A 21423-nucleotide genomic window follows, 5' to 3' on the forward strand; every position below is an offset into this window, starting at 1 on the left:
TTAATACCTATGTAACTATAATCTTATCTATAAACTGAATTATTTTTTGAAGCATTGATCTAAACATAATAACTCAAGACTCATGAAATAGCCCAGGTTTTTCTTTTATTACGGACTATAATAGCTAGCGCGCAAGAGCAACTTTTGTCTCCGCAACTATTTTGTCTCTCCCATCAACTCTATAGGAAGTTGCGTCGCTGCGTGCGCGCACTTTCTTACTAGCCCATAGAGTTGATGGTAGAGACAAAATAGTTGCGGAGACAAAAGTTGCTCTTGCGCGCTAGCTCTCATTATTATTAGGATCACAATTTCTAAGAATCCTTACTGGGTCCAATTTTATATTCTTAAAAGAACATATTTCATCATAAAGCTTAAGCTCCATCATATATATCACTATAATGTGCGCTTGCTATAACAGGCGCATAAATCAAATAAGGAACTCTAAAGATACTGTATTCTGGGGCACCACTTAATTGCATTATACGGCCAGGGCAGAGATGAATAGGTGCTATTAAGTGTTACTCAAACGGGAATAAAATTTTAATATGGTCCACAAATATGCACTTTCTTTATAGAAATAAAAAGTAGTTACAACGATAGAGTTGGCTGAGGCCCAGGCGTCCCCGCTGAGTTGTTATGTAGGTCAGGCATGCCATCCTCATTTTGACGACGCCACCGCAGTACTGAGGGCGACCGCGACAAGTTCAACAGAGTGTAACTTGAAAATATTTAGATTTTACGTATTATAATATAAATTCTTAAAAAAATGAAACTTTCATTAGAATGATCTGATATAAAAAAATTTCGTAATTTGGAAAATTGCTGGCTATTTGCTCTAGATTCTTGATGGAAGAACGCCAAATCACTTTGATGCATGTTAGTCGGAGACATTGCATCAACTACAATAGAGCAAGTAAACCATAGGGTGTTCAATATACATTGCATACAACTAGGGTGTCGTTGAAAATAAAACATAAAAAATGACAGCACACGCGCAGCTGCCATCGAAACTGCCAGGTGCGAGACCCGTATATCGCATAGTCGCTTTGAACTCTATTTTATAAATGATTGCATTTCTAAAATCATTGAACGATAGTCAGTTCTTTAAATGCAAAAATCTTTGATTTATTCACAACTTGAATATAAATTTAATTAATGGGATATTTTTGATCTAAAATAATGTAAAAAGCGAAAAATACATACCTACCTAATATACAAATATTTACACCAAAAAATTAATAATTTTCACAAAAAATAGGATATTCCGATATTAGACATTATAATGGAATCACTATAAGATCGTATGTAACCCAAATGTTGACCTCATTATATTGCACCGATGATGAAATATATGTACATGAAACTACTACTTTAGTCTATAATCAAACTGCATTCATAAATGGAGCGTTTACCATTGTTACAAATGCTCTACATTGTAATAGCTTATTATATAAGTAATAATTTGCATGTTATTGACAATGAAGTCATATTATTCACAATTGTATATTCTACCATTTTTGAAGCATATCATTCTTAAATGATATATTTCAAACTTTTACCTAGCAAGTAAATGTTATAACTTTATAAGTATGTTGCATCAGTATTATTTTCTTTTATATTTTATCAAAACTATAAATGTGAAATAAAATATAAATCGCTTTTATTTTATCTACTTTGTTTAAAAGCCAATATCTTCAGAGATCTATCGAATGAATGGTCAATTAAGGAAAGCTGGCATGTTCACAGTACTCACACTTATGCAATTTCACTTACAGTATGTTCAAAAATAAATGCGACTCTAGTTTCATTTTAGACTTGAATTGTAAAATGGGTGCGTTGTAGATAAATATATGCAAATATAATTATGAAAGCTCTCATAATTTACCTGTAAAATTATAATTTAAAAGTAAATCAATTGATGAACTTAATTATTTATTCTAAAAATAATCAATTGGATAAAAGTATTAATAATCATTCAATTATCAAATAATAATTAAATTTCAAGTCATAAAAACAATACAATTAACACGTGCGCTCACTCCCAAGTCCCAACACACGGATGGTTGTTTTGATAATGATTTAAATAACGGACGTCTTCTGCAGTTGCGAAGCAGTCTTGTCCTGACTTTGGTCGAGTAAAAATATCTAAGAAATATTATATTTGTAGTAAGTACGTAATACCTACCAATACGCGCTAACAAATATGTGTTACATGTTTATTGTATAATTTTCACACTATTGGTTTTAAACTCAAACTCAAACATTTATACAATTAGACTTCTTCTAGAAGCACTTTTGAATCGTCATAACAGTTTAACAGTTTTAACATTTACCACCAATTCAGAAAGCAGTATCTATAGAGAAGATGAAGAATCTATTTAATCATCATCGTAATCTTCTACTTCACTGAAACTTTCATCGCTCGAAGAACTCGATGTTTCGCCGTCGGAATTTCTTAATGTTATTATAAATGAGTCAGTGTAATTATCTACTTTTGGTTCTAATTGAATATATTTTTCCTCATGTTCTCGCGTCTTTCTCCAAACGTCACTAAACATATCCAGACTAATAGCATTTGCTTCCTTTCTAAATAATTCTTCCACAGTTTTCAAGTTAAAGTTCACAGTTTGTGATGCTACTTTCCCTTTAATTAAAAAGTATTGTTTCATACAAAGTAAAAATGGACCAGAAATTCTTACTCATGAATTATAATGTCCCTTCGCATACGACATGACAGGGAACGGCCGCTCTTCGAGACCAAAATATTCAAGTTTTAGACTGGCTTGCATATTCGCTCGTCTTTTAATTCTATTGAATATGCTTAGGATATGTCACAACTAAGCGCTCTAAAAGATTTTCCGCAAAATTTAATTACGGATCAACAACTTTACGAACACTTCCAAAGAACACATACCGCAATAAGACATTGGTATTCAATTTTAAGTAAGAACAACCGATATCGTTTGTAAATTAATGTAAATGGTGATAACTCTGATTATTACTTAATTAGTAATTTGATTGTTGAAAAAAAAATTCCGATTTTAGTCAAAATTTATATTTTTCTAACAAGATCCTTATCATCCAAATTTACACCTTGGTGAGAAAAATTGACATTTCTAATGAAAATGAACAAAAAATTAAATGATTTTATTAAATACTGTAAAATAGTATATAATTCTTCCATTTACTGTATCACAAAATCCTTCATAGATTTTTAGATATTCGTACTACACCAATTACATCACCCTGTATTTATAAACAATTGCAAAATATGACACATACATAGGCCGAGAGATACTGACACAAAATTTCGGGTCATTTGTAACAGAACGGCGGTTCTACAGAGGTCTTATTACGCAATGACAAAAAGAAAAATGATGGTCAGAACGCTGGTACCGGCGGACTAGTCGCGTGGGCGTAAGTCACACTCGTCGGATAAGTAAGAACCCTCTAGACCGCCATCCTGTTACAAATGACCCGAAATTTTGTGTCAGTATCTCCCGGCCTAACATGTGCAATGTGTAAATGTGTTGACGTTCCAGCTTTTCTTAATATACTTATAGTCTGTATTATTTTTCGTCACCGATTTATCCCTTGTCAACATTTGTGAAGCGTTAACATTACTACAATAGCATTGAAAACTGAAACTAAACTCTCATTCTTTATGGAATTTTTGTACGACAATAAGATTAATTTGAATATTTATCGTGGTACCTAGACAGTTGTATATGGTAATCGGAGCACGTATGGCGAACGAGCGGAAGTGGAGCGCTAGCGGAGGTGACGTCACACATCACCCGCGACCTTCTCCTAGCGGATATTAATCATCCCAAACCAATAACTGTCATACCTATGGATTCTTACCTGACATTGATACGTATCAAAATCTATTTTACTATAATCGGTTAATCATAATCCACCCCAAAAACATTTGAAAAAACAAATGCCCTTGTAGAAATGTAACAAATTTAACAGGATTAAATACAAATGTAATTCAACTCGTTTAAAACAATATTTTTTTTATTATTATTTATAGCTTTGTTGATATTTAAAAGAAAAGATGTGTACACTGTCGATAACACTTTACACCTTCGCACATCCTTGAATATACGTAGAACTACGAAAGCATAGTGCACATTACACGTGCGAAAGCATCGATCGCTTGTGATATTTCAAATAATTGAAACGTGGAATCTAGCTATAAACGATATTCGAACAGGAGACAGGAAATTGGCCTTCGAAATTGGATTGGTCACTCATAACCGTTCTATCGGCAATGTGTGTAAAAGTTACACTATTCTTTTAGGAAAAACTACGGCAACATGAAAAGATCAACTATGGACTCTATACTATTTACAAATTTTGAAATTTACAAATTCTATTATTAGCTACATCTCAACATTGTATCACATTCATTTAAGTTTATTGTGATAGCACGGTTTAAATATTAACTACCTTATGGTACCGTTTAGACATGTATAACAAGAATATAAATAAAAAAAACATGAAAGTAAATTCATGCGCAGCAATTACGAGCTGACCTAACGCAAAATGCGTGGTCGTGACATCCCTCTTGTCATGAGATCCCATTTAGACAGATTACAAGTGGTCACGTTGGCATCATTCGCAACACACATTTGCGAATAAATAAAAAGTTCGTCACGGTACGAAGATGGCCTTTAATATTATAAAACGCAATGCTTGTGACAGAACTGCTGCGCAACACTGACTCACGGACCGATGAACACGTGACTTCAAGGTGAAGACCATAAGATCCGATACATAAACAACATATTTCCTCTACTCTACTACCGAAAAACATTGACGCCATTGAGAAAAAATATGGTTAAAACAATTCGGATGTATCAATGTCGCTTGAATCATGATTTCGTAATATTCTACAGAAATATTCGGTCGAACTTGTAGAACTAAATATGAAAATAATTTAGTTACTAAATTTTAAAAACTATTTAATAATTAACTTCCGGAACTATCAATTAAATACTTGTTCGAAATACCTAGTACCATTTTTGAAGTAAATTGCTTAATTTACCTACCAAGTACCAGGTAACAGTATAGCGTTCTTCCATGAATTAATTTGAGTAAAGAATTTGCAAAACTGGGGATTGAAGTAATGAAAATTCTGAGTTCCTTATTTGCAATTACGACTGCCTTACAATCCTACAGGGTTGAATATAAATTTAGAAAATTATTTTTTCTGAAAATTCCTCGTCATTTTTTATTTTGCTATATATTTAAGAAACATATGTTTTCAATAAGTAGTAAATTGCAAAACTAATAAAAAATTAGAACCACATTCTTGGCTTTTGTATTCTATACACTTGTGACTAAATAGATGAATAAATGTTTATTATTCAAGGAGTACGTACTACGTAATACCTAGGTATATGTGATATCAACAACAATATCAATTCAAAACAACTTTATCTAGCTAGACGTGGAAAACAAATCGAATTACGACGATTATGCAAAACTATTTATTCACTCTCATTTCGCATAAAAAATATTTCATAATCTAATCTAATTTTTTAAAGACTTACAATGATAACCAACATTATTAAAAGTTTAGAAATCGATTTCAATTTCGTCCTTAGGAATGTTAAATAACCGAATGCCATTCATTCCGCATACTCGGTATGCTAAATGGAATATTGGCTATGATGTCAGAATAACAAGTTATAGATAGATTCGGAGGTACAGGTGTTAAAATCGACCAATAACGTGAGCCACAATTGGCATGGGGCACCCCGGCCTTGCGCGCGGAGACTGGTTCAGTCGCCCACACCGGCCTCAATAATATGCGTAATAAATATTATTTTGTGCCGTACCATATTTACAAAATAATATTAATATAACGACAACCATCTATCCAACAATCGGTATCTATACCGAGCACGAAAGATCATAGTCGTCATAAAAATATAACAACATCAGCCTCGTTATTATATTCAAAGCCGGCGCTGCATACTCCATTTAGTTATCATGTCGAAGAGCCATTATACACATACGAACATTTAATTTCAAAGAACATAAGAGTAGGAGACCGTAACTGTGACATTTATTCATTAAAATGGTATTTTTCGTCGCAGAACGCAGTATGTATGAGAATTGAAATTTTAATATTTAAATAATCCTCATAGACAAAATTCAACGATAAGCCATAAGGACATCGCGATGGGTAATGTAAATGAAATCCGTGTAATAAATATTAAGACATTTTAATGAGTCAAGCCACTCGAGACATCATTAACTGTCTAGGCAAGCAAGCATCTGGCAGTCCCACTTGGCACGTGGCGCGTTTGGAGTGTCAATGCGTGATTGAGCCCCAGTTACCAGGTGCATGGAGTCTTATTAATGTACGAGTGTGATCAATGTATTGCAATAGAGCTTTTGTGAACATGTGATTTTAACGATCAGCTTTAGTATGTATTTATTCTTCGTAATAAAAATTACGCACAGACAATAAATAAATATGTACTTATATATATTTTTTGGATTACGTTTTTGGACACTTTGAAACTTTACCTTTCTTAAACCGTTCAACGGAAAGAAGTTACACAAACACCTCTTATCTCGTTCTAAGTAATATCAGTGTGAAATAATTCGACTGTAGTAGATTATTGCGAAGTAGGTAGGTACTTAATTGATTAATCGAAGGTATCTGACATCTGTATATGTGCTAATGATTATCAATTGATTCATTATCTTAAACAATACTAGGTAATAAGTAGGTATTACACCTCATCTAATATCTAATATTCCATACAGATATAATTACATCTTTATAGCATATTATCTATTTAAAACATATAGGTATATCTCGATAATTTTAATTTCTGAACACGATACACATTCTATTAAATGAATTTTATTTTATTAATTAATATTCACTCATTTCAATTTCAATTTCTATACATTATACAACAAATACAAATACCTATTCTAACTCAGAAAAATGCAATTGTAATTAAATTACTTACATATTATTTATTTGGTACTTAATTATGAAAACAAATATAATAAAATGTTTTAAAACAAATGTTTTGAGCACAACTTTTTAAGAGAATCACATTTAATCCTCACTATTCATAATAATTAAGACTGCTCTTACATTAACGTCGATAGCCCACTTCCAGCGGCAAACCCGCTGCGACACAATGTCTTCGCTATTTTTTAACAAAGCCATTTTTACTATGGTTATACTTAACTTTGAGTCTTTTATACATTGTATAAATGAATTTACTTTTTGATAACAACTATTCTGATTTAACATTAAAATGATGACACTAGTTTATCGGATAACTCGGTTAGAAATGAACGTTCAAGCAGATAAATGTAATCTCTCAACAGGCACTAGTTACAGCATTCTAGGTTAATCTACACGGCACGGAAAGCTCATCTAATGATGTAATTACGACGAAGTCCGACCGAGTAGATAATAAGAGCAGTGAAAAATTGGCAATCACACGCCCTTGGCTTTCGCTCTCAGACCAGTTCGCTTCATCACTGACAAGCTATTATGCTTTATAGCAAATTATACTTGTGCAACAATAGCATATTGCAACATTTCCATAATTTTTGAGAAAGGTATGCAGAATATTCTTATGTAAGCTGAATTTAATTCCGACGTTCAATTTTAAAGAAACACCGCAACCTTGCTTCTTTCCTAACTCATTCTGTTGATTACACATATTTTTTGCTATCTTAATGTATCGTTACGTACATCGACCGCAAAATTATAACCTCATCAATGTTAATCATAATATTGTTGCCAAAATAAATTTTGTTTATAGCTTTTAAAATTAGCGAGAGAAATGTTTCGTCATTTGTTTGTCGGCTACCGATGCCAATGGTAGTTGATGACAGGGTGACGAACTGCTTCCGTTTAGGGATCGACACATGACATTACATAGTGCATTGATTGTTATTATTGATGTTATTAATATAGACCCTATTTCGGAATAAGCTAATAATATCAGAAAATTGAACCATGACAGTCAAATCTTATTATACCTCACAGGTTTAATGTATCTATTATTGCTGTTATTGCTTATATTATGTATCTTTATATTAATAAAACTGTGTGTTATATTATATTGCATTTGAATTGTCAAAATTATTTTTTTGTTTTAGTTATTCGTAAGTCACGAGCTGTATTTGTTCAAGATAATAATAATTTACTATTTAATGTTAAGGTTTTTTATTTTGATAAAGCATTTGTGTAAGATAATAAAAATTTATTCTTGCTAAATTTAAAATTGACCATAAAAATGCATACAATTACATACAATAAATAAAATTCTGGTGTTGCAGTGTTTTGAAATTCTCCTCCAAAACGGCTAGACCGATTCTCATTGAATTTTATTTGCATTTTGGGTAGGTCTGAGAATTGAACAACATCTATGTTTCAAACTCCTAAGTGATAAAATTAGGTAAAAAAATTACTGGGACAGCACGTTTTGCTATATTATTAGATAATTAGATATCAAGGATGACAATTTTAACCATATAATATGACGAAAAGGAAAGCGATCAGGAATCATAAAGAGGAAGGGTATGGATCCTAGAATATAATCAATTTACCTTGTTAGAAGGTTCAGTGTGATCGACTCAGCTGTTAGATAGCCGACTTATCGATCGACTTCACCAAAATGTGCGTTATAAACGGGCCAGTGCTATCAACAACAATCGCAATGTTCAAACACTTCGATATCAAACAACAGCATTAAACACGGCTTCACTCAGTATCACTCTATATTATCACTCTTCTACAACGCCCGATTATTGAGATGTTGCAAGGCGCAATCTAGTTGTGTTTTGGTTGATAAGGGAAAATATCAATGTATGATACGCAATTATCAATTGTCATATGCGGTTTGGTTTGTGGCAATGCACACGTGCACACTCGTGCGGCGCGCGAGCTCGACTGACGTAAACGGCGGGCGGCGGGCGGCCCGCTACCGCCTTAGCTACGGGGCTGCATCCGCCCACCGCGCTACGGAAAATATGCTACGAATTTCCAGACACAAATCAAAAATGAAAAACTATTTATAGGTAGAGCAGGCAGTATTTCCATAAATATGAGCATTACTAGATTTATTTTATTAATAAGGTAATATTTTTCATCCAGTTATTAAAAACATATCTTAATAAATGAGAGCAAAATTTCACTTTCTTGCTTATGTACATACCTGAAACGAAATTTAAATAAAATATGACCTAGCCTCGGCAAATGGATACAAAAAACGGGACGTCAAAACATTTCAAAGCAGGAGCATTTAATGAATTTTTAATGTTAATGGTATAAATGGGTTCATTGCTTATCAAAAGTTCTCACTTTCTTTGAGGACAAAAATTAATATTCTTTTATAATATTTTCATTTTCTTTTAAAAACTTACCTTTTAATATTCTTAAAAAATATTTAATTAACTATCAAATTCAAACTTACAAGGACTTTCAAAAACATTTATCAGGATCTGTTAAAGAAAAATGTAGTCTGGGTCTTCTATTATACTATTTTTAAAAACTAAATGTTTCATAGAAAAATATACACCTACAATAGGATCATCATTAAATTAAGGTAGAGATAGATGTTACGTAAAATAATATGACGCACGAAAACGAAAAGGAAAAGTGGATATAAAGTCAATTAGTTTCAGCATCATGGGAAGCGTTTAATACAGTCCAATGCAAAGCAGGCGGAGTAATTATTTTTATTTGCAGAATTCTGCGAATGGAGTAATAATGTTATTTATGTTAAGGAAAATCTTTGTCAGGAAACAAAAGAAGCAACACTAATCTATTCCATTGAAATGATTGAATACAAATTTATAAAGAATAGAAAAAATTCGATCACGAGGCGGGACTTGAACCCGCATCCTTCGCGCCATTCCGGGGCGGATGCCTAACCAACTCAGCCACTCGTGACCCGCCTGAGCAATCGAATTTATTCTATCCTTTCAGTTTTTATGTGTCTTAAGGGACACACCGCGCGCCATCTATTGAGATGATTTAACAACCATCTCAACTTAAGACACATAAAAACTGAAAGGATAGAATAAATTCGATTGCTCAGGCGGGTCACGAGTGGCTGAGTTGGTTAGGCATCCGCCCCGGAATGGCGCGAAGGATGCGGGTTCAAGTCCCGCCTCGTGATCGAATTTTTTCTATTCTTTATAAATTTATATTTATAAAGCATTTGAATGCCATAAAAACCAAAAAATATAAATTCAAGAAAAGGTCGTGTTCCATCGTTACAATATTGTATTCACTGAAAAGTGCTTCATATTGGTTGAGATGGTTGTTAAATCATCTCAATAGATGGCGCGCGGTGTGTCCCTTAAGACACATAGAAACTGAAAGGATAGAATAAATTCGATTGCTCAGGCGGGTCACGAGTGGCTGAGTTGGTTAGGCATCCGCCCTGGAATGGCGCGAAGGATGCGGGTTCAAGTCCCGCCTCGTGATCGAATTTTTTCTATTCTTTATAAATTTATATTTATAAAGCATTTGAATGCCATAAAAACCAAAAAATATAAATTCATGATAAGATACGATGAAATAGGGTATAAGAATAGTTTTCCCTGCAGAATAATCGGACTATTGGCTCAAATAAGGTTTTCACTAGCTGGTTTTCTCATATCATATTAGCTACCGAAAACCTCCTTGCATCGCTTACTCGCGTTCAGTAATTAGCCACATAACTACCAACTTATTTAAAATAATTGACCAAAGATTCAGAAAGGCTAAAGATTGTAATTTCTAATTATAGTTTGGTCAAATTAGACCACAAAATACGACGAGGTTGCTATAGATCACACCTATTTAAAAATTGTTGAAATGAAATTGTCCTCATCGATTCGATACCTGGAAAGATTTTACTCGGGATCAATAGTCACAAAATGGGATATATCGCGGATTTCAGAAAAAAAGACTATTTTCGCATAAAATTATCCCAGACAAAAATTATTTATCCTTTTTATCTAATTAAAAGATGGAAATATTTTGGCAGGCATAGTTTTCAACTAAAAAAATTGAATGTACATATTAGGTACAGTTAGTTACAAGATGATTCATGCTGCAATTTGCAATACATATTATGTATGATTTAATTATGCAGAAAATCACTTGACGGATGTAAGTATACTTTCTTATCTCTTCGAATAAGTACTTATTGCACTTTACCTAGAACTCTAAATTACGAAGTAACATTATACCATAATAGCCGTCGCATCGTGACGAAGAATTTTATGAATATCATCTTCTCATAAATATGTTTTCATCTACATTCATGTGTTTTAAATTTCTCTTGGTATTTTCATCGTTAGATCTTCTGTAGTTATCTCTATATTAGCGCGTGTATTAAACCGAGAACTCTTGATATTCCCTGAAGAGTCTAATGAAATAATAATAATAAAGCAGGTATTGATATTGTAGGAGGGAAAGAGAATACAAATGTGTACTATCCTACAAAAAACAAGGGTGCTCCTTACATGGATATATAAAACTGCTGTACCAGGAAATTGTTAACGGAAATAATGTGTATTTTATTAATATTTTTACTCGTATAGAGATATGTCATGTTTATCAAATTTATATATTATCAATAAGATATTAAATAAAGATGAACTCAGTGTGTTTTTTTTTTCTCCTTAATGCAGTTCAAGTACTAATTAATTTATGAGGCAAATTTAGTAAGACTTAAAAGACTAACCACGAAAATACAAAAAAAATGTTGAATCGGCTTCAATATCTAAAATTATTTCTATAAAAACTCCTTTAACGGATTAACACGAACGTTTAAATAACCCTGGGCTGATAATAATATTTTTTTGTTAAAGTAGAGCTATTAATAGAAATTCTAAATTAACTTTGTAATATCATAATTTTGTTAGAACGTGTTCAAAGTTTTAAAATCATAACAAAAACGCGGTTTTCAATCTCATGTTCTTTCGAGTAATTTTCATAAAACCTCGATCATAAAAGGAAAATTCCGTAGCAATTCACTCCAAGAAAAACTTTTGCATTAAACAAACCTTCTTGAGAATACAAAATTATCATTAAGTTCTTAGCAAAAGGTATAACGGACGACGTACGGTTATAAATAATTATTATATTTTTATTTATGTATTATCGTATTAGTAAACCCAAGAATGTCTATTTTACTAGTACATTCATAATCTCAAGTTACAATCGACATCAAGAATATACCTAATCAAATTAGGTACAATAGGTCACAAGGTTAAGTAATTCCTTGAATAAACAGTAAAGTAATATTTAACATTAACGTCATTAAACATAGCAATCAATATTAATATCCAATTTGATTGATTCGATATTAAATAAATAAATAAATAAATATTATAGGACATTATTACACAAATCGACCTAGTCCCACAGTAAGCTCAATTAAGGCTTGTGTTGTGGGTACTAGGCGACGATAAATATAATATTTAATAAATACATATTATATATAGATAATAACACCCAGACCCAAGAACAAATAATTGAGTTCATCACACAAATATTTGCCCTGACCGGGGATCGAACCCGGGACCGTCGGCTCAGTAGGCAGTTACTTTACCACTGCGCCAACCGCGTCGTCACTAACTAACTATTGACTTCTTCATATTTTGGTATCTCCATTATCCCATTGAGCCCCGAGCGGCCCGATCGGGCCACGACACAATAGATTTTCTATTGTGGTATTTTCTAGGGTTTGATTTTACGCGAGTATTATACATTTAGAAATTAAAGACTTTTTAACGGATTTTAAACGCGATTTATTCATTATATTATTTTCCCGACGTTTCGAACACTTTACAGCGCGCGTGGTCACGGGGAGACTGAGATGTTGTACGTCTTGACGGTCATTCAAAAATTGTTATTTGTAAACTACCTCCACCTATTCCTCCGTAGTTGGTATGTGGAGTATTTTTCGGATGTTGGCAGTATTGGCTGATCGTGTCTTCTAGTCTTTTGGTACGTTTGACATGGGATTTTAAATTCTTAATAACAGGATCCCAGGTGTTAGAAAGTTTCAACCCATCTTCTCTATTGAAATTTGGATGTTTTTTTAATTTCAATGGCCTCGCGCACAAGTCTTGGAAAAAATTTATTTTCTCTGGCAAGGATTTGTGGTTGGTCGAATCTTATGAAGTGGTTGTTGTCCAGTGTGTGTTCACATACCGCAGACTTCTTGTGACGCCGATGCTTGATATCCGCAATGTGCTCCTTCAGTCGGTTAGCTATGCTTCTTTTTGTTTGGCCGATGTATGACAGTATGAGAGACCACAGTCACAGTCTAACTTATACTTATTTATTTTCTATTGTGTCTGTGATTCCGGGGGCTGAGTTATTACGAAATGAATTTGACGCCGACTATGAGAGTTATATCCGGTAAGGCTTCATTATAATATCTTAAAGCAACTTCCAAATATTCTTCTTTCCAAAAGTAAACTTGATTTATGATTTGCTTAATTTTCCTACCAAACAGTTTTTAATCAAAACCCTCAAATATCTGAATCTGGCTGGAATTTTTTTTTTCAATTGAGTTTTTATTAAATAATCATATTAATTATTAAGGCGACTACACCACCGAAACTAGCGCCCCCCCAACATTTTATTTTTTTACTCCTAAACCTGATCAAATTTAAAAAATCTAGCTCGGTACTTTGCTAGTATATTACTTGTAGTATTTTTGGTATTACTTTTCATTATTTTGCATTCGGTAAATTAGGAGAACTTTTGATTACCGCCAAAAGTGGCCACTTTTGGCGGTAATCAAAAGTTCTCTAGAATAATGAACAGTTAGAATAGTGAAAAGTAATACCAAAAATACTACAAGTAATATACTAGCAAAGTACCGAGCTAGATTTTTTAAATTTGATCTGGTTAAGGAGTAAAAAAATAAAATGTTCGGTGGCGCTAGTTTCGGTGGTGTAGGCCTCTTAATGAAAAAAATGTTTTATAACTACTTTTTAGACCTTTTGAACACGACGATTAATTAATAAGCTTTTTGAAGTGAAACTTCTTAAGGCGCGTAGAGAGTTAATTTTTTTAGGTCGCGTCATACACTACCGTCACGGCAAGGAGTAAGGCGACGATTTTGGTATCTTTGAATCTTGCCAAAGAAATTTCACTTCTGACACGTGTGGTCGGCACACACTCTATTTTTTATTATCATATTAAATAATGAAAAAAAAAATGTTTCGAGAAAGCTCTCTTTACATCTAACGAACCTCCTAATTTATAATATTCTTTCTTAATTAAGGGTAGTCATAAATCACGCTTACCTTAAGCATGGTGAGTATCTTCTGCGACAGTTCATAATCAAAGTTTGTGTACTTGGAGTCAGTCATGTCGTATATGAACACGAGGCCTGCGCGTTGCGTCTCAATCGACTGCAGCGCCACGTCCAGTTGGTACACCACTCCCTGATAAATGCATTGATAATAATAATTCGATTTATCAAGATGCGTTATATCATCGACTTATGAGTAATGACTTCCCCCTTGATAAACGTGTTAGAGCATTGAATGAGGGATCTTCTAGGTGGGCTAATATTTAATTTTATATTATAATTCTAGTTTGCATGTTAAAATTTATCTTAGTATATCAATAATATGTGTTATGAATGAATTAATGAATGAAATATAGTTAGATTAGTAATAAATTAGTAATTAAATAGATATTTTCAACCTGGGTTGATAAAATGTGACAATTATCGTAATGGATAAATAACTTTACAGACATCACCTGTTGTTTTGCTTGCTTCCTTTCTCATATTATAAAATGAATTTTAAAAATAAAATTCTTATACGTTAGTGCTGATTTACACAGGGTCAGTAACTGACTACAAATTCGAGGCAAATCAGTGCTGACCCGAAAAAAAACCCTGTGTAAACAGATTTGAAGTCAGTACAGAGGCTTGAAGTCTAAGTAAACAGTTAAAGTCAAAATTCGGCGCCGAAATTCGGCGCCGCGACTGACTCGTCTACTGACCCTGTGTAAATCAGCACTTAGTTAGTTAAGTTAGTTACGCTTAGACTGATTTTAATGAAATTTGGAACAAGTCTTAAATAAGGCACGGCAACATATACGGCTAACACGTATGCGAATATGCGGGCGTAAATATTATTTCTTATTATTACTACTAAAAAAATTACAATTAAATTATTATTATTAAATTATGCAAATTACCTGTAACGTTGTCTGATGTGTCGTTTGGCTAGGAAAGTGTTTGTTCGCGGTGAACACCGCAATAGCTGCTCCAGTCGCATCTCGAGTGGGCTACAGATATAAATCAAAGTTAATTATTTCATTTATACTTTTTGGTTATGTTTATAAACCAAGAACTATTTTAATCTTAATATATAAAACGCCCAGGTGACTAACTGACTTATTGATCTACCAATGCACAGCATTGTATCATGAAAATTTATTTTAGCCACGCGGACGAATCTGCGGGAAACAGCCAGTTGTGCAAAACTCATCCAAAATCAAATTGCCTTTAAAATACCAACATATACCGGCACAGTTGATCTTACTGTCACTATTACATAGATATATTCTAGACTTATTGTTTCCCGTATATAAATCGGGACACGGTATTTAGTGGGATGTCGACACGGTATGTAGGACTAACGTTCATATTATTTCCGGACATGGAACATAACGCCATCGCAAATCTGAAGATAACTTGTGTCTTCGGCAAGAACTGAACCGAATTTACCGATAAAGGGCATTGAAACTCTTATATTAATAAAGGTAATAATATATATATATTTTTTTAATTCATGCCCTATAAAATGAAATATTAAGTAATTAGATTCCAAAATAGTAGAAAAAAAAACGGTACTCTTCAATAATATAATATAGTGGCTTAATTCTGATAAATTTTCTCAAAACATCGCTCAGCTTGCCTTACAAACGCTATGTAAGAGAGCTATTGAAAAGCTTATATATATTCCAATTTCACTCGAACTTTTAAGAGTTTGTACAAAGAAATCACGAGCATACCTTCCTTCAGTAATTCTTGAGATGTTTTCTTCCATATTATTTTTAATGAAAACGTTTTAAAATATAAGGGAATTTTATTCTGTGAAAGGAAGCAGGGAATTTCAAATTGTGGACACAAGGACACATACCAATATAGTAAATTTTCCCGTTTCAAGTTCGCTTTTGAGGGGGTCTTCGAAAGGTTCGAATTTGATGAGTCCCTCTCTCCGGCGCGTCGCCTCGTGCTGCCGCCAGAGCGTGTGCGCGCGCGCGACGTCGAACTTGCGCGCGAGTAGAAATTTGATCGCAGTCGCTCGCGATACGCACACGGCACCCGTCTCGTTCAGCGCATCCAGAAACGTTTTTGTCGCCTGGAAACAATTTATAAATACTTTTAAGTAACACAATTAAATAAGCAAAACAAATACATATTACAAAATAAAGACCTAATTCATTGAGGTCACGTCTGTTTTTTTTTTTTTTTTTTGTTGTAAATATAGAATATAGTACCTATGTAGTACAATTAATTTAAATATTTTATATTTCATATTTTCCGATCACACCTAATCCTTCGTAGAAAATACCTAAGTATATGTATATTAAATGATACTATTTTACCAGCACATAATCGAAAAATGATATAATTTCTTACTTCTTTAATAATAAACAATATCGTTAAATTCCTTAGAGAAAGCTGTTACGCAAACATGATACTTTAATGGAACAAATTCAAGTTTCGACACAGTTTTGCCTGTATAATTATGCATTAGATAACCAAACACTTTAACTCGATTTGTATAATGATTAAACGATTTCGAACAATTGTTTCCCACAAAGCAAATTTGTTGATACACGGTAGTCGGTAACTAAAGAGGATGATTAACTTTGCCGAAACTAAATTCTGGAAATCCGAATCTGCTGTACTTATGGAAAATCCTACTCCTATAATAAGAATTTACCTAATATCCCTTTGTACAGCTCTCGTTATATTTTTCCTTTCTGGTATTAAGATTTAAGAATATAGGTACCTACTGTATTTTAAATTTACTTTAAATTTAAGCCCCGGTATTAGCTACCTAGATGTTGAAAAAATGGTCATAGTCATAACCAAAACTTCTAAAAACACATAAATTCTACCTTCCTATAGGTACTTTGATAAATAATAATAATGACATCAATTAATTAAATACAACTCATCTCGGCTTCCCCTCCATAAATATAGGCTGTTGTTACTCAGGAATAATACCTAATTACCTATAGGTTTCTACTGGTGAAGATTTACAAATAAGATAAGTTTATTAATTTATCTATTAAAACATACAAATTACAAAGCATCACATTCCTCTTTATGAGATGCTATATAGGTACAATAATGATATACGTATTTATTTTTAGCATGCATGAATAGGTATATTCAAAAAATATTGTATGAAACTATTACCCGCAATAAGATCATGAAGTGTCGCATAAAGATAGACTCCATTTTAATTCTTCAAAACTATAAATTCATGAAGCCTCCACTTTGTTATTTAAAGTAGTTTTATATACCGCACAGTCTCTTACATTTCTACTAAGATTTCACTACTTTGTCACACTTTCATTGCGATCAAACAGATACCTACGAGCTTGAGCCTTGAGGCGAACTATTATACCTAGTGGCGACGTATTTAAAAATTCGATACGTTCTCCTATGAAGCGAACATTACTACGCCATCATTAAAAACACAGTGTTTATGATTATATTTATGATAAAACAAATATAGATACAAATGTGCTACAGTTAGGTAGATACTAAATTAAACTTTAAAATCACAGACGGTAAACACTACACGTGGAAGCGACCGCTTTAGGGGAGGGGCCTAATTCTTCCGGGATGTATATCCTGTATGCCTATTAGTATGGCCGAGCACGCACCGCTACGCCGTTCAATCTATTAGGTACACGCAAAATGTACATCAAATATAAATAGCGAATAAAAAATTTCAGAACTCATTTGTGTTCAGAAGTTTAGTATTTACTAGACGATAAAATAAGTAAACATAATAATTTGCTTAATTCATAAATACATTATCTATTAGCAGCACGATTTTTTTGTAATGTAGCTAAACTTTAGATTTAATTTAATGCTTCATCCATATAAATAAATGACTATCGTACCTAAATATGTAGAGTTAGTTTACCTTTAGGAAAAAAATATACATGAGCCCATTTTGAAATAACGAAAAAAAGACCTAGTAGGTACATCATAATAAAGCTTTAAAAATTACAACATTCATGCAATTCTTAACATTTATAAAGAAACTAGTTTTCCACCCGCGGCTTCGCCCGCCACTATATGTTTTTAGGCCCGAAAAAGTGACATTCTTGTTTTATTGGAAATATCTAAGGAGCTTCTCTTTTTAAATGCACGAGTAGAACACCCAGAGTTTTATTTCAAAAACACGATTTTTAAAAAAATATTTAAAATATTGGAATATTCGCGGCCGAATGAGCTAAATAAATTTATTATGTTGCTAATATATGTAGTGATTACAGGCGCAAATTAATCCTTTTTGAAATTTTCGATATTGTCGATAGAGGCGAAAGTATTGTAATTTTTATTGATTTTCGTTTTTATTTTTTTATATGAAATGCAGGCGTTAGTAGAAGCTCTGCTTAGTACCAAAAGAAGCCTTGAACTAAGGTCTACATGTGACAAAAATACTACATTCTAACCACGAAGTTATTACGAGAAATGGATTTTCAAAGAATTCAATGTCAGGGTTGTCCCTAGTAAAGAACAAGTCAAAGCTGTTTTTTAACAATTATATATTTCATCTATCTATTACCAAGTTTTTATTTATGTTTTAAATCGCTAGTTATAGTCGATATTTTAACATTATTAATATATTATTATAGGTAGATAATCCTTATGATATGTAATAAATTAACTGAATAAAAAATATCTTAGATTTTTAAGTCCATTTAATAATATCAAATTAATACAAATTAATCTCCTTTATTGTCAATATTTCGAACATTGATCATAGTAATGTCATTAAAAGTCAAACGGAATTAACGGTAAAAATAGTGACAACCCTATTAGTTCAGGATACATCGCCCATTTTTGCAAGTGACTACTATCGTCTATCAAGCTGATTTTCCGTTTGTAGCTTTATTTTGATGAGACACCGAATAATTTCGTGTACGAAACTCTCGATTGTGGTAGCTAACAGAGATAACAAGGATAAAATTTTTTGATTTGATGGTTCTCAAATATTTATTACGCAATTTGTAGGACAATATGTCTGTTGAATTATATAAACATTAACTAAGTGAAAACAAAAAGTCAATCAAATCAGCTTGTTAGTAATCATTTATGATGACCTCGTTAGCGATACACTTTGGAAAGGGGGACTCTTTGAACCAACCATAGATTTTGTAGGACAAATATTTTTTCGAATAATTTAGGTAATTATCTTGATATTGAACAAAAAAAAAATCAGTTAGTAATAAATATGGTTCTCAACCATCAAATCAAAATTTTTTATCCTTGTTATCTCTGTTAGCTACCACAATCGAGACTTTCGTACACGAAATTATTGGGCGTCTCATCAAAATAAAGCTACAAACGGAAAATTAGCTTGATAGTAGTCACTTGCAAAAATAGGCGATGTATCCTGATTCCTGAACTATATCTTTGAATTCTTTGAAAATCTATTTCTCGTAATAACTTCGTGGTTAGAATGTGGTATTTTTGTCACATGTAGACCTCAGTTCAGGGCTTCTTTTAGTACTAAACAGAGCTTCTACTAACGCCTGCATTTCATATAAAAAAATAAAAACGAAAATCAATAAAAATTACAATACTTTCGCCTCTATCGACAATATCGAATATTTCAAAAAGGGATAATTTGCGCCTGTAGTCACTAGGTACATATATTAGCAACATAATTAATTATATAGTGTATCTATTTTTTTTTATACGAATTTATTTAGCACATTCGGCCGCGAAAATTCCAATATTTTAAATATTTTTTTAAAAATCGTGTTTTTGAAATAAAACTCTGGGTGTTCTACTCGTGCATATAAAAAGAGAAGCTCCTTAGATATTTCCAATAAAATAAGAATGTCACTTTTTCGGGCCTAAAAACATATAGTGCCGCGCAGTCAAAGAAAAACCCGCATAGTTCCCGTTCCAGTGGGATTTCCGTGATTAAACCTATCCTATGTCCCGGGGTAAAAAGTAGCCTATGTCCTTTCTCGGGTATCAAAATATCTCTATACCAAATTTCATGCAAATTGATTCAGTAGTTAAGGCGTGATTGAGTAACAGACAGACAGACAGAGTTACTTTCGCATTTATAATATTAGTAGGTATGGATTACAATTGCAAAATAAGCCGCGAACATTTTCATACTCTTACACAAAAATAAGGATTCTCTTATTTGTATCTACAATGGCCGACGTCCTCAACGGGCTAAGAGAAAAACATAAGTATTCTTTAAGGACGCTGTCACAAATCTGCGTTACTCAAATTTAGGTATCTAACGTCGCCACGTGGTTCGCGGGAACATCGCGCTCACGTAAACATAGCGCATTCCATTTTATAGACCATCTTCATACTTGATATTATTTTTTTTTATATTTTTATTGAAATTGATTCCAGAAGATTACTGGGAACTTTAAAAATTCATTTTGTTACTATTATTAGTAGGTACGATCCTTATAAGTATTTTAGTGTATTCAACCAACTTAAAAAAGTGTGACTATTTTACAACAATTTGAATATGAATTGTATTATTGTATACAATATCGAAGCTTTTTAAGAAATGTATAAAATACTTTTTTAAGAATTATTATCATACATAATATTATATGTTACCGGCAATATATTAAACCCGGCATTGTAAGCAATTCTTAGTAAATGTATGTTATTCCGAGAAACAGTCGGAATGAAATAAATAATTAAATTCGTTACCACACATTCACATTACCTATATCTTTAAATATGAACTTTTCCTAAGTAGCAAACACATTTGCAAATGTGGGTGGTTTTTGGGGTAGCTATTAACCAATATGAGGTCAAAACTAAAATCCAAGATGGCACCGACGAAAATTTGAAATCTTTTCGTCATGGGTGTCATTTTCAAGGAGTTGGAGTAGCTATTAAATAAGTATTAATCAATATGAGGTCAAATCTAAAATCCAAAATGGCGCCGACGACAATTTGACATCATTTCGTCACGGGTGTCATTTTCATGGTTTTTGGGGTAGCTATTAACCAATATGAGGTCAAAACTAAAATCCAAGATGGCGCCGACAAAAATTTTATATATTTTCTTCATGGGTGTCATTTTCATGGTTATTGGGGTAGCTATTAACGAATATGAGGTCAAAACTAAAATCCAAGATGGCGCCGA

At 32.6% G+C, this 21423-nt stretch overlaps 1 protein-coding gene and 1 non-coding gene across 3 annotated transcripts in view; one reads left to right on the top strand and one right to left on the bottom strand.

Annotated features, from left to right (window-relative positions):
* Positions 1-21423, bottom strand: part of LOC123698634 (tyrosine-protein phosphatase non-receptor type 9-like) — a 45460-nt gene that overhangs the window by 17613 nt on the left and 6424 nt on the right. Inside the window, exons 1-4 of one of the 2 annotated variants that reach the window (XM_045645369.1) lie at positions 17463-17931; positions 16171-16392; positions 15224-15313; positions 14317-14457 (exon numbers count right to left, since the gene is read on the bottom strand). In XM_045645369.1, the coding sequence (XP_045501325.1) occupies positions 14317-14457; positions 15224-15313; positions 16171-16392; positions 17463-17504 (495 nt within the window). In that variant the 5' untranslated portion in view covers positions 17505-17931. Of the gene's footprint in view, positions 1-14316; positions 14458-15223; positions 15314-16170; positions 16393-17462; positions 17932-21423 lie in introns of those variants that run through there. The other variant, XM_045645370.1, reaches the window with a different exon arrangement.
* Trnas-gga lies at positions 10414-10489 on the top strand. The gene has a single exon. It is a non-coding gene; the product is annotated as a tRNA-Ser (tRNA).

This window comes from Colias croceus, chromosome 16 (assembly GCF_905220415.1).
Source record: "Colias croceus chromosome 16, ilColCroc2.1".
Classification (NCBI taxonomy): domain Eukaryota; kingdom Metazoa; phylum Arthropoda; class Insecta; order Lepidoptera; family Pieridae; genus Colias; species Colias croceus.